Genomic DNA, 14,004 nt, shown 5'->3' on the forward strand with positions numbered 1-14,004 from the left:
TTTAGAGCACAGAGAGGCTGAGTAGCTTGCCTCAATGTCACAGAACTAAAAACAGGTAGAACCACACTTCAAACCTAGGCATCTGACTCCAGACCTATATCCAAACTTACTGCTTTCATCTAGAGTCTATATCATGTTGGTCACATAATCACTGAGTATTTCAGTGTTTTCTACTTAATACAAGTTTACCATAAAAGTGTAAAATACTGCTGCTGCTCTAAAGCTATTAGTCTTATTGATAAATGCACTAAGCTTTTTAGATAGAAAATAAGTTACTGCATATGTCTTGGCTATCACAGATTAGTTTTAGAAGCCTGTTAAGATCAGGTAGACTTCACAAATGCATTGCTGAGAGTTTAAAAGTAGCTATAGTTTATTTAATTGCATGTGTATATAAGTGTGTTGCATATTTACAAAATCATATAAAAAGAATGAGAATTTTAGGACTAAAAATATTTTAGAGGTCATGTCCTCTTATTTTTACAGATGCAGAGAGACAGCTTATAGATACTTCTGTTCTAAAACTATTAGTTAGGACTCTTGGTTATAAGTAGGAAAAATCAACGTAAGGTAGTAAAGAGGAATAATTTATTCTAAGAATGTAAGGCTCTCTCAGAACCCAAGGGCAGGCATAGAACTGGGCCTAGCAACTGGGAAAATGAGGCATTAAGGAACCCTCCCTGTCCTCTGCTTTTGGCTCTATTCTTTCTCAGTTGACTGCCTTTCTCTGATCTTTAGCCCACATGGCAGACAGAAGTGGGTGCCCCCACAGCTGCTCTTTGACATGTTCCAGTTCCAGTCATAAACAGTCAGTACACGTCTCTCTCCTTTTCTCTTTATTTCTCTCTTCTCTCCCCTCGCCTTTGCTAAGTTTCCGTTCATTTTGATTCATATTTCCCACTCCTGTATGACCATGTGTGACTGTGGCTGGGATCAAAGAGTGGGAGGCTGCCTGCTAGGAATCCCTCTTGGCAGGCTGGATGCCCAGAGGAGAGTGCTGTGTACTCAGGCAGGAGCTGTCTTTACATATGTCTTTGGGGTCTTCTAACTCACAATTTGGCAATCCTCCTCCTCCTCCTGCTGTTCTTTTTTTCCTTCTACTTCTCTGCCTTATAATATTTCTACCATCCTAAGTATCTGGAACCTTGTTTGTTGTTTTTTTGTCTGTTTTTTTCTTTTGAGAAAGCATAGTTTCTCCTTTTATAAATTTCCTTTAGATGGAATATTTTTCAGAAAGGTGAGTAATAGCTGTTTTAGACCTTTTCAGGTAGTGATTAACTGTTGAATAGAGAGGGTAACTTTGACATGAAGTGAAATGTGGTATTTTAGGCATTGTCAAAACAACAGATTAGTGAAACACAAAGCAGTTTACTCTCAAGTATATGTACAGTAATGTCCAGCCTTCTATTATTAAATCTTCATTAAATGTGACCAATAAATCTTTTTTTATTTATGTTTTTTAAGGTGGAGTCTCGCTCTGTTGCCCAGGTTGGAGTATAGTGGTGCCATCTTGGCTCACTGCAACCTCTGCCTCCTGGGTTCAAGTGATTCTCCTGCCTCAGCCTCCTGGGACCACAGGTGCCTGCAATCCCGCCCAGCTAATTTTTGTACTTTTTGTAGAGACGGAGTTTCACCATACTGGCCAGGTTGGTCTTGAACTCCTGACCTTGTGATTCGCCTGCCTCGGTCTCCCAAAGTGCTGGGATTACAGGCGTGAGCCACTACACCCGGCCCGATTTTTGTTTTTTAATTTTGTTAGAGATGGGGTCTGTGTTTCTTAGGCTGGTCTTTCAAGTGATCCTCCTGCCTCAGCCTCTTGAGTTGCTTGGTTTAGAGATACAAGCCACTGCTCCCTGCAGACAAATACAGCTTGGCAAGCCAGAGGGATTGTTGGTGACCATAATGATCCTGAAAAAAAAAAAAAAGTAATATCAAATTTTTTATCCAGTTTATTTTTTATTATAATTATTTTTATTATTATTACTATTTTTGGAGATGGGGTCTCACTGTGTTGCTTAGGCTGGTCTCAAACTCCTAGGCTCAAGCAGTCCTCCCGCCTCGGCCTCCCGAATTGTGGGATTACAGGCATGAGCCACCACACCCAAGCCCTATTCTAATTATTTTGAAAACTGATAATTAGTGTGATGTTGATAGCCCTCTTAGAATGGTTATTCAAACACAACACTGTATGAGATTCCTTTTGTTCCCAGTGTGCATTTTTATATGTAGGAAAATTCTGAGCTCATTAATTTTACCTTTAAAAATAATTCAAGGCTGGGTGTGCTGGCTTGCGCCTGTAATCCCAGCACTTTAGGAGGCTGAGGAGGGTGGATCACTTGAGGTCAGGAGTTTGAGACCAGCTGGCCAACATGGAGAAACCTTGTCTCTACTAAAAATACAAAAAAAAAAAATGAGTCGGGTGTGGTGGCACATACCTGTAATCCTAGCTACTTGGGAGACTGAGGCAGGAGAATCGCTTGAACCCAGGAGGCAGAGGTTGCAGTGAGCTCTGATTGCACCACTGCACTCCAGCCTGGGCAACAGAGTGAGACTCCGTCTCAAAAAAAAAAAAACAAAAAAAAACTGGGTGCAGCGGCATGCCTACTCAAGAGACTGAGGTAGGAGGATCACTTGAACACAGCAGTTCAAGACTGTTCTATGATCATGCCTGTGAACAGCTACTGCACTCCAGCCTGGGGAACATAGTGAGACCCTGTCTCTAAAAACTAAATAAATAATTCATATAAACAAGACCAGACTAGTAGCTTACTTTGATCTTAAATGTATTAGTAAAGTCGTTCTGCCAAGCATTGATTACAGTGTCCAGAATATATTTTTATCCAAATCATAGACAGCCCTCTTGTGTTCCACCTTCCCAAATGAATGATATAGCTTTCAATTAATGGAGTACTAATAAAAATTTGTTATTAATTTCATCTTTTACATACTTTGCTGTCTTAGATAAGTGAACATTTAATGTGGTAGACTCAATAGGGCTTAAAGATAGGGGACAGATGGGAAGAAAGAGGCACCTCAAATCTCTCGAAAAGATGGGGAATACTGAAAAATCTGATGTCTGGGTAGAATAGAATTAATGATTGTTTAGACATGTTGATTTTGAGATGTCAGAACGGGATCATCCCAAAATAGAGCACCTAGAAGTGTCTACCAGGGAGTTGATTCAATGTTTATATGGACTGGAGTAAGGCTAGAGATCTGGACAGAGATTATCCAGGTATTGATGAAATTAAGTAGAAACTGTGGATTTAGGTGAGATCATTTAGGGAGACATAGTGTTTAGATGAGAAAAGAGGCAAGAACAGAATCCTAGGGAATACCAATGTTTAAAGGGTAGCTCAGAAAAATGAGCCCATGAAAGAGATTGAGAAATGAGCAGCCCAAGACTAGGAAGAAAATCAGGAGCACAGTGTCAAGGAGCTGAGAGTGTGGTGAGCTTAGCATAAGTGACGCTACAGAAGGATCCAGGGAAATAGGGACCCTCTAAGCTCTGAATTGGACCAATTAGAGCTCACTGCAACCTCCTCCTCCCGGGTTCAAGTGATTCTCCTGCCTCAGCCTCCTAAGAAGCTGGGACTACAGGTACATGCCACCACACCCAGCTAATTTTTATATTTTTAGTAGGGATGGGATTTCACCATGTTGGCCAGGCTGGTCTCGAACTACTGACCTCAGATGATCCACCCTCCTCGGCCTCCCAAAGTGCTGGGATTATAGGCATGTGCCACCACACCCGGCCTTTAATTTTTATATTTTTAGTAGAGACAGGGTTTTACCATGTTGCCCAGGCTGATCTCGATCTCTTGACCTCAAGTGGTCTACCTCAGCTTTGCAAAATGCTGGGATTACAGGTGTGAGCCACTGCACCTGGCCCCAGGCCCCAGTGTTGAAGTCTTCATCAAATGTGGAAGAGTGATTGATCAGAAGATGTGTATGGAAGTGACAAGGGATGACAGAAAATGGATTTTTATCAAGCAAAAGGCCAGGTTTTAGAAAAAGAACAATAGAAAGCTAAGAGAAAGAAAGCTTGGAAAGTAGTTCTGTAAGCTCTAAAAGTTTTTTTTTGTTTGTTTGTTTTTTATCTTGCTCTGTCACCGTGGCTGCACTGGAGCAATTTTGGCTGACTGCAACCTCTGTGCCTCCCAGGTGGTTGTTCACGCGATTCTCCTGCCTTAGCCTTCTGAGTAGCTGGGACTACAGGCATGTGTCACCACTTCCGGCTATTTTTTTTATATATATATATTTTTAGTAGAGAAGGGGTTTCACCATATTGGTCAGGCTAGTCTTAAACTCCTGACCTCGTGATCCGCCTACCTTGGCCTCCCAAAGTGCTGGGATTACAGGCGTGAGCCACCTTGCCTGGCCAAAAGTTTTTTTTTTTTTTTTTTCCCAAGATGCATGGGAGTAGGGATAGAGGTTGGAGGCAGGGGGCCTGGAAGCTGTGACTTTTAGGAAAACTATGTCTCATTTAAATCAGGTTGAAGAGGGAACTTTTCTGTGACCAACCTGAACATGTAGAGGAGTTTGTTTACATTGAAGTAAGGTTCCACAGGGCACAGTGGAAAAGTTAGGGAGGGAATTTAGGGATGGAAGATGGGTCATTGGGAAGGAAGCTGGGAGCTATGGAAGGATGAGAATTAAGGAGATAGATGGCCTGGGGGAGGTATGTGAAAAGGAGAAAATTAATTTGCTTCATAAATAGTCCAATAGACTGAATTAGTGGCTGGGCGCAGTGGCTCATGCCTGGAGCCCCAGCATTTTGGGAGGCCAAGGCAGAAGGTTCACCTGAGGTCAGGAGTTTGAGATCAGTAGTCCCAGCTCTGGACGACAGAGCGAGACTCGTTCCCCTGCCCCCCTCCCAAAAATTAGACTGAATTAGTTTATTCTGCTGTATTTAAGAAATCTAATTATAGTTCTCTGCTATTTAAGCTTCATTTCTCTGATAGTGGAAAGATGTGGTTTAATTTCCTTAAAAATTATATATTTGTATTTTTAAATATATAAGCATTACATCATTATTGTTTTTTTAAGTAAGGGTAATGAGGTAATTACAGAGGAAAACCCTCTCCTGAAAACCCACTACGCAGGGACATCATTTTGGTATATATTTCTCCAGACTTTTTCTCATCTAACAAATATATGTGTATTTAGTTTTTGAAGATGTACTCAGTATACTACAGTCACTTGCTTTTTTTCATGCAATATCTGATAAATATTCTTAGAATAGGTAAACTATTGACATCATTTTAAATTGTTACAGTAATTTATTGTAGAACTGTACCATGTTTTAATAATTTGTTATTGGACTTTTGAATAGTTGCTAATTTTTTAATAGTAAGCCTATATAGAAAAACCTTATATGTACAACTTAGCTATTTATTTTAATATTTCCTATAGGTAAATTTCTGGGAGTTTTCAAGTATACTTTTTAGTTTCATTTTTGTCCCTTTTTTCATAATTTAGTATTTGCCTCTGAAATCCTTTTTATGTTGCTAATTTTGGAACACGTTTAAAGTATATTTGATGAACAGTATGAAATCAGTGGAATAGGCATATATTGTTTGTAAGATAACAATTTACCATTGACACATATATGTGTGTACACACACACACATACATACATACATACATACATTTGAGATGGAGTCTCGCTCTGTTTCCCAGGCCTGAATGCAGTGGTGTGATCTCGGTTCACTGCAACCTCTTCTCCCTGGTTCAAGCGATTCTCCTGTCTCAGCCTCCTGAGTAGCTGGGACTACAGGCACATGCCACCACACCTGGCTAATTTTTATATTTTTGGTAGAGATGAGGTTTCACCATGTTGGTCAGGCTGGTCTTGAACTCCTGACGTCAGGTGATCCACCTGCCTTGGCCTCCCAGAGTGCTGGGATTACAGATGTGAGCCACCGCGTCTGGCTGATATACATACGTATAAATATACATATATATATGAGAGATAGGGTCTTGCTCTGTTGCCCAGGCTGGATTGTGGTGGTGCTATCATAGCTCACTGTAGCCTCAAACTTGGGGGCTCAAGGGATTCTCCCACCTCAGCCTCCCAAGTAGCTGGGGCTACTGGCAATGTGCCACCATGCCCAGCTACTTTTATAAAATTATTTTGTAGAAACAGGGTTTGCTATCTTGTCCAGGTTGGTCTCCAACTCCTAAGCTCAAGTGATGCTCCTGCCTCAGCCTCCCAAAGTGCTGGAGTTATAGACATGAACTGCTGATGTATTTTTAATAGATTATTTTCTTTAGGTAAGGAAGCCAAAGACATTAGTCTGCAAACTTGGGTTGTCTTCTCCCAAAGGACTTGTACATTTTGGGCTTAGGCAGTGGAATTGAGATAATAATAAAAATTGTTAAAACTTTAAGTTAATAATGTCTTCTGAATGCATGGAAGTGATTAACATTGTTGTCTTTGATTACTTTTTTTCCAGGTGATTCATGGCAGGGGACGTGGAAGGATTCTGTTCCTCCATCCATGATACCAGTGTCTCTGCTGGGTTCAGAGCACTGTATGAGGAGGGATTGCTTCTTGATGTCACTCTGGTTATTGAAGATCATCAGTTCCAGGCTCATAAAGCACTCTTGGCCACCCAGAGTGACTACTTCAGAATTATGTTTACTGCAGACATGAGGGAACGAGATCAAGACAAAATTCATTTAAAAGGTCTAACTGCTACCGGTTTCAGCCATGTCCTGCAATTTATGTATTACGGAACTATAGAACTGAGTATGAATACTGTTCATGAGATTCTTCAGGCTGCCATGTATGTTCAGCTTATAGAAGTGGTGAAGTTCTGCTGCTCTTTTCTTTTAGCAAAGATCTGCCTAGAAAATTGTGCAGAAATTATGAGACTCTTAGATGATTTTGGTGTAAACATTGAGGGAGTCAGGGAGAAGTTGGACGCTTTTCTACTAGACAACTTTGTTCCACTCATGTCTAGGCCTGACTTTCTGTCCTATCTGAGCTTTGAGAAGCTCATGTCTTATTTGGATAATGATCATCTAAGCAGGTTCCCAGAGATAGAGCTGTACGAGGCTGTGCAGTCTTGGCTGCGGCATGATAGAAGACGCTGGAGACACACCGATACCATCATTCAGAATATCCGGTTTTGCTTGATGACCCCATCCAGCGTTTTTGAGAAGGTTAGTACGTTTGAAAGCAATAGACGGTACTCATCATTTAGTTAAGGCAGAGTATGTCTTTATAGATAAGGTTCACACACTTAGTTAGGAGCTAAGAATGAATAACTTATAAGAATACTTTATGTGTAAGAAGCCTGCTTTGTTGTGCATTATGTTTTGTAAAATACATTTTGTGGGTGAAAGATAAACCAGGTAGGTAGTAGAATAGTTTTATTTTAAAAGTACTTTTAAAGTTGAAGCATAATTGTTTGATGCAAAGTATTACACGTTTGCTGTAGCTTTTCATTTCACAAATTGAATCTGAATTGGGTCAGGCTAGCTCCCTTTTTAAAAATAAGTTAAAGTAATATGTGCAGAAATTGGCCTTGAGAAGAGTTCTGTATGATATACATTAATAGAGTTTCCTATTCCTCTAAAATATAGTAAGGACACACAAAATAGCTCTTGAAAATCATTAAGCTCTAATGGTGATTTTTCTTCCCTACTTTTCCCTTCTGGTTTTCCCCATTTTACTGTGAATACTAACTAAATTTGACAACGAAAACATGTTATATGTCTAAAAACATCATTTTTTCATTTCTAAACAAGTAGACTATAAATCCTCTATCTACATTGATCAACCATCCCTGGGCACATTTTACCATGTAAATAGTTCTCTTAAAGATAGTCTTTCTCTGAAACAGCCTTGCCCTTTTTTTGGATGTAAGCATTTTCTTTCTTTCTTTCTTTCTTTTTTTTTTTTTTGAGACGGAGTTTCGCTCTTGTTACCCAGGCTGGAGTGCAATGGCGCGATCTCGGCTCACCGCAACCTCCGCCTCCTGGGTTCAGGCAATTCTCCTGCCTCAGCCTCCTGAGTAGCTGGGATTACAGGCACGCGCCACCATGCCCAGCTAATTTTTTGTATTTTTAGTAGAGACAGGGTTTCACCATGTTGACCGGGATGGTCTTGATCTCTTGACCTCGTGATCCACCCGCCTCGGCCTCCCAAAGTGCTGGGATTACAGGCGTGAGCCACCACGCCCGGCCTCTTTCTTTTTTTTTTTTGAGATGGAGTCTCCCTCTGTCGCCCAGGCTGGAGTGCAGTGGCAAGATCTCAGCTCATTGTAACCTCCACCTCCTGGGTTCAAGCGATTCTCCTCCCTTAGCTTCCCGAGTAGCTGGGATTACAGGCGCGCACCACCATGCCCAGCTAATTTTTGTATTTTTAGTAGAGATGGGGTTTCACCATGTTGGTCAGGCTGGTTTAGACCTCCTGACCTCATGATCTGCCTGCCTTGGCCTCCCAAAGTGCTGGGATTACAGGAGTGAGCCACCACACCTGGCCTCTTTTTATTCATTTATTTATTTTTGAGATGGAGTTTCACTCTTGTTGCCCAGGCTGGAGTGCCATGGCATGGTCTTGACTCACCGCAGCCTCCGCCTCCTGGGTTCAATCGATTCTTCTGCTTCAGCCTCCCAAGTCGCTGGGATTACAGACGTGTGCCACCACACTTGGCTAATTTTGTATTTTTAGTAGAGATGGGGTTTCTCATGTTCATCAGGCTGGTCTCAAACTCTGGACGATCCCCCCACCTCAGCCTCCCTAAGTGCTTGGATTACAGGCATGAGCCACCACTACCCACTAGCATTTTCATTTTTATATCCGAGTCTCACTTGTGATCCTTTCTTGCCCACAGCTCATAGAGCAGTTTTAGTAATTGCTTAACTTAATTGGTTTCTAATCACATGGTTACCTCTGGGGCTCTGTTTACTTCTTGCATCTTCACTTTTTTCTAGAAAGCACACTGAAAGCTTGGTTGGTCACCTTTCATGTTAAATAATTCCTCAGCTTTAGTTACCAGACCTGGTTATAAAAATATAATATCTGCATAGGAGGGTTGTTTACGCCATTTGAAAAATTAAACCCATTTGCGCCTTTGAATAACACTCAGCAGCCTGACATACTTTTTTTCCTCCAAAATGCTGTGAAATATCATTAACTTAAACTTTTAATAGAGAACTCAGTTTTCTGGGTTTTTATCTTTTCGTCTTAGAATGTATTGATATGACAAAAATAATTGAAACTGAAGAATATATTTCTTAATTATTTTTTATTTAGTGATAATTAGCCCCACATCAATTATGTAAATCATTTGTCTCTGATGTTTTGATTTTTTTCTATTTTTTTATTGCTCTCTTTCTCTGGGGAATCATTTTTTGAGAAGGAGTCTCACTCTCCCCCAGGCTGGAGTGCAATGGCGGGATCTCAGCTCACTGCAGCCTCCGCCTCCCAGGTTTCAGTGATTCTTCTGCCTCAGCCTCCTGAGTAGCTGGGATTATAGCACCCACCACCACACCTGGATACTTTCTATGTGTTTTTAGTAGAGACGGGCTATCACCATCTTGACCAGGCTAGTCTCGAACTCCTGACCTCAAGTCATCTGCCCGCCTCAGTCTCCCAAAGTGCTGGGATTACAGGTGTGAGCCACTGCGCCTGGCCCCTGTTTTGTCTTTATACATTAAATGCAAATGCTTTCCCACTGCTAGAACAAAATCCCTCCAACCTCAGTCTAGATGGAAGGTACTATGAAATAAAAAATAAGATTTTCCCTCATCAGACAAGATGAAAGATAATTGATAGCAGTAAGTTTTTTTTTTGTTTGTTTGTTTTTTGAGATGAAATCTCGCTCTGTCATCCAGACTGGAGTGCAGTGGCATGATCTTGGCTTACTGCAACCTCCGCCTCCTGGGCTCAAATGAATCTCATGCCTTAGCCTCCCGAGTAGCTGGGATTACAGGCGTGAGCTACTATGCCTGGCTATAGTAAATTATTTTAAGTGCTGAGCTGCAGAGCCTTGTTACAGTCAATTGATCAGTTCAAGACAGACAAAAGTGACAGTATCTGGAAATTAACAATACACTATCAGGTAATTTTGCAAACTGTAGAAAACATCAGTTGTATGTACTGGTGGATTCTTTTGGCATGTATGGCATAGGAGGTGGTTATTACCCATTGGCCAGACATTGGGAGTTATCAAAATAAACATGTTGTTAAGGCTTCCTTCTGGAATTAATTTTTTAGGAAAACTTAGTAAGGACCTAGCCACAGAGAGAGAATTATTATTATTGTTTTTGTTTTGTTTTGTTTTATTTTTTTTGGAGACAGGGTGTTGCTGTCACCCAGGCTGGAGTGCAGTGGCACAATCATGGCTCACTGCAGCCTCCATCTCCTGGGCTCAAGTGATCCTCCCACGTCAGTCCCGCCTGGGTAATTAAAAATCCCTCCCGCCTGGGTAATTAAAAATAATTTTTTTTTAAGAAATGGGGTTTCACTACATTGCCCAGGCTGTTCTGAAGCCCCTGACCTAAAGTAATCCTCTCGGCCTGGCCTCCCGAAGTGTTGAGAGATGTGAGCCACCATGCCTGGCCTATGTCTCTCAATCTATGAGGATGTTCAGACATACAAAAAGTTGAGTAGAGTATGATGACTGCTTATATAGCTATCACTTAGATTCAAGAACTGTTAATAATTGCTTTATTTGCTTCATATAGATTTTTTTCTTGGTCGAACCTTTGAAAATAAGTTATAGGCTGGGCGCGGTGGCTCACGCCTGTAATCCCAGCAGTTTGGGAGGCCGAGGCGGGTGGATCATGAGGTCAAGAGATCGAGACCATCCTGGTCAACATGGTGAAACCCCGTCTCTACTAAAAATACAAAAAATTAGCTGGGCATGGTGGCGCGTGCCTGTAATCCCAGCTACTCAGGAGGCTGAGGCAGGAGAATTGCCTGAACCCAGGAGGCAGAGGTTGCGGTGAGCCGAGATCGCGCCATTGCACTCCAGCCTGGGTAACAAGAGTGAAACTCCGTCTCAAAAAAAAAAAAAAAGAAAAAAGTTATAAACATCAAGATGACACCTCCCAATTACTTAACATGCTTCTCCTAAGAATAAGGACTTTTTCCTACTTAACTGCAGTACTAAAATACTATTCCACCTAGGCAAATTAGGAAGACCCTAATATCATTGTCTAATCTTTCTTCATCTAGAACTGCTCTTTGCTTTTTTTTTTTTTTTTTGACGTGGAGTTTCGGTCTTGTTGCCCAGGCTGGAGTGCAGTGGCACAATTTCAGCTTGCTGCAACCTCCACCTCCCGGGGTCAAGCTATTTTCCTGCCTCTGCCTCCTGAGTAGCTGGGATTACAGGCATGCGCCACCACGCCTGGCTAATTTTGTATTTTTAGTAGACACAGGGTTTCTCTCTGTTGGTCAGACTGGTCTTGAACTCCCGACCTCAGGTGATCCACTCGCCTCGGCCTCCCAAAGTGTTGGGATGCTGGGATTACAGGTGTGAGCTACCGTGCCCAGCCTTTCCTTTTTTTTTTTTTTTTTTGAGAAAGACCAGACCACCAGTTGTCTCAATGTGTCCTACATTATGAGTGTGTCTGATAACTTCTTTGTGTTGCTGTTAACTTAGTTCCTCTATTCCCTTTATTTTCTATTAACACATCTTTTTAGCACCATGTTTTTCAGGACAGTTACAGGAAAATGTTGAATGCCAGAAAAAAACTTAGAAAACTACTTAATCAAAGTTGCAAGTAGTTTTTATGAACTTGTATTATGAAGAGAAATAGCTCAATTCTAGGACTAAAATCATCAAGAATTTTGTTCACACTATTCTGTGTTAGGTTTCTTTTAGATTCCTAAAATCCCCTCCCTCCTTTTGGTTTAGAACACTTTGATTTAATTTATTGGGATTAAAAACTAGCTAAAGTGGCAGTGACTCTAGAACTGTACTATTCAATATGGTCACCACGTGTGGCTCTTGAACTCTTGTAATGTGGCTAGTCTGAATTGAGATTTCAAAGACTAGGATGATAAAACGAATATAAATTACCTCAATAATTTTTATATTGGTTACATATTTTAGGTATATTGAGTTCAACAAATATATTATTAAAATCAACTTCACTTTTTTTGTTGTTTTTTTGGGAGACAAGAGTCTTGCTCTGTCGCCCAGGCTGGAGTGCAATGGCACAGTCTCAGCTCGCTGCAACCTCTGCCACCCAGGTTCAAGCAACTCTCCTGCCTTAGCCTCCTCAGTAATGGATTACAAGTGTCCACCACCACACCCAGCTAATTTTTTTTTTTTTTTTTAAGAAGAGACAGGGTTTCACCATCTTGGCCAGGCTGGTCTTGAACTCCGGACCTCATGATCCACCTGCCTCAGCCTCCCAAAGTACTGGGATTACAGGCATGAGCCTCCACACCCGGCAGTAATTTTTGTATTTTTGTAGAGATGGGGTTTCACCACGTTGGCCAGGCTGGTCTCAAACTCTTGACCTTGCGATTTGCCTGCCTCAGCCTCCAAAAGTGCTGGGATTACAGGCATGAGCCACCGTGCCCAGCCTGTCCTTTTTACTTTTTGAAATGTACTAGAAAATGTAAAATTTCATCTTTGACTCACATTTGTGGCTCAGATTCTATTTTTATCACACAGTACTGCTCTAGAAGTTAAGATGAGTTGTTCATTAGAAACTGTCTGAATGTGCATACGATAAATAGGCTTTCTCACGTACTTAACCCTTCTACCAGATTCCTAGCCTTTAGAAACGTTATGTACAGTTAGTGTTAAATGAACTTTCACCTACCTAATGATTCTGTGGAGTAGCTGATAAAGATAACTGTTAACTGAGTATAGCATCTTTTTGTCAGGATCTTTTCTTTGGCCTCAGAAAAATAAAAAGCAACTATAAAAAGCTTGGGGAAGGAACCCATGGAGTTTTTTGTTTTTTGTTTTTTTTGTAACGGAGTCTCACTCTGTTGCCTGCGTGGTGCAGTCTTGGCTCACTGCAACCTCTGCCTCCTGGGTTCAAGTGATTCTTCTGCCTCAGCCTCCCAAGTAGCTGGGATTACAGGCGCCTGCCACTACGCCCAGCGAATTTTTTGTATTTTTAAGAGAGACGGGGTTTCACCATGTTGGCCAGGCTGGTCTTGAACTCCTGACCTTGTGATTCACCCGCCTTGGCCTCCCAGTGTGCTGGGATTACAGGTGTGAGCCACCACGCCCGGGATTGATTCTTAATTCTTCCTTTGGTAGTAACAGATTTGAGCAGTGACTTAATAGAGTAGGGAAGGAGACATTCTGCCTCAACCCAAGGAAAAGCCCCAATTTGTTCCAGGGACCCAAATCTTGTCCTCTAGCTGTGCTGAAATCTTTGGGTTTATTCTTCTGCAGTATCTGTATAGTCCTCTACTGGATTTTCTCCTTAGGTGAAGGTAAGATTGTCTTAACTTTCTGTTTTCTTTTTTTTAGTATACTTTTTTCTTTTATAATTTTTAAAATTTTTCTGTAGATACAGGATCCACTATGTTGCCTGGGCTGGTTTGAGCTGGCCTTGAGCTGGCCTCAAGTGATCCTCCTGCCTCAGCCTCCCAAAGTGCTGGGATTACAGACGTGAGCCACCATGCCTGGCCAGATTGTCGTAATTTTTGTACTAAGTATTCTATGGGACCATCACCAAAGAGGCCAAGGCTTCCAAATTTCCTCACTGAGTTTCTTACAGGCGGTGATACTGTTTATCTGAAAACAGACATACACACACACACACAGAGACATTTATGCTAGGTCATTCACTAAGTGCTCTACTCTACATATGGGTAACATCTACATGTTATTCCCGTTTTGTAGATAAAGAAACAGGCTCAGAAAGGTTAAAGATCTTATTCCAAACCAAGTGGCACTGTTCAGACTGAAAGCCGAGGCAGCTTGCTTCCCAATCTGGGACTTCCTGTTACAGCTAATAGAATAAGGAGAAGACCCTAAAGTGCAGGAAGCATGCTGTTAACCTGGGACCCAG

The 14,004-nt window shown here is 41.5% G+C and overlaps 1 protein-coding gene across 2 annotated transcripts in view; it reads left to right on the forward strand.

Annotated features, from left to right (window-relative positions):
• Positions 1-14,004, forward strand: part of KLHL15 (kelch like family member 15) — a 49,145-nt gene that overhangs the window by 13,763 nt on the left and 21,378 nt on the right. The window contains exon 2 of one of the 2 annotated variants that reach the window (XM_012448843.3): positions 6,459-7,170. In XM_012448843.3, the coding sequence (XP_012304266.1) occupies positions 6,466-7,170 (705 nt within the window). In that variant the 5' untranslated portion in view covers positions 6,459-6,465. Of the gene's footprint in view, positions 1-6,429; positions 7,171-14,004 lie in introns of those variants that run through there. The other variant, XM_012448842.2, reaches the window with a different exon arrangement.

The sequence above is a fragment of the Aotus nancymaae genome, unplaced genomic scaffold (assembly GCF_030222135.1).
Source record: "Aotus nancymaae isolate 86718 unplaced genomic scaffold, 86718_ANA_hifiasm-v0.15.2.pri h1tg000058l, whole genome shotgun sequence".
Lineage (NCBI taxonomy): Eukaryota > Metazoa > Chordata > Mammalia > Primates > Aotidae > Aotus > Aotus nancymaae.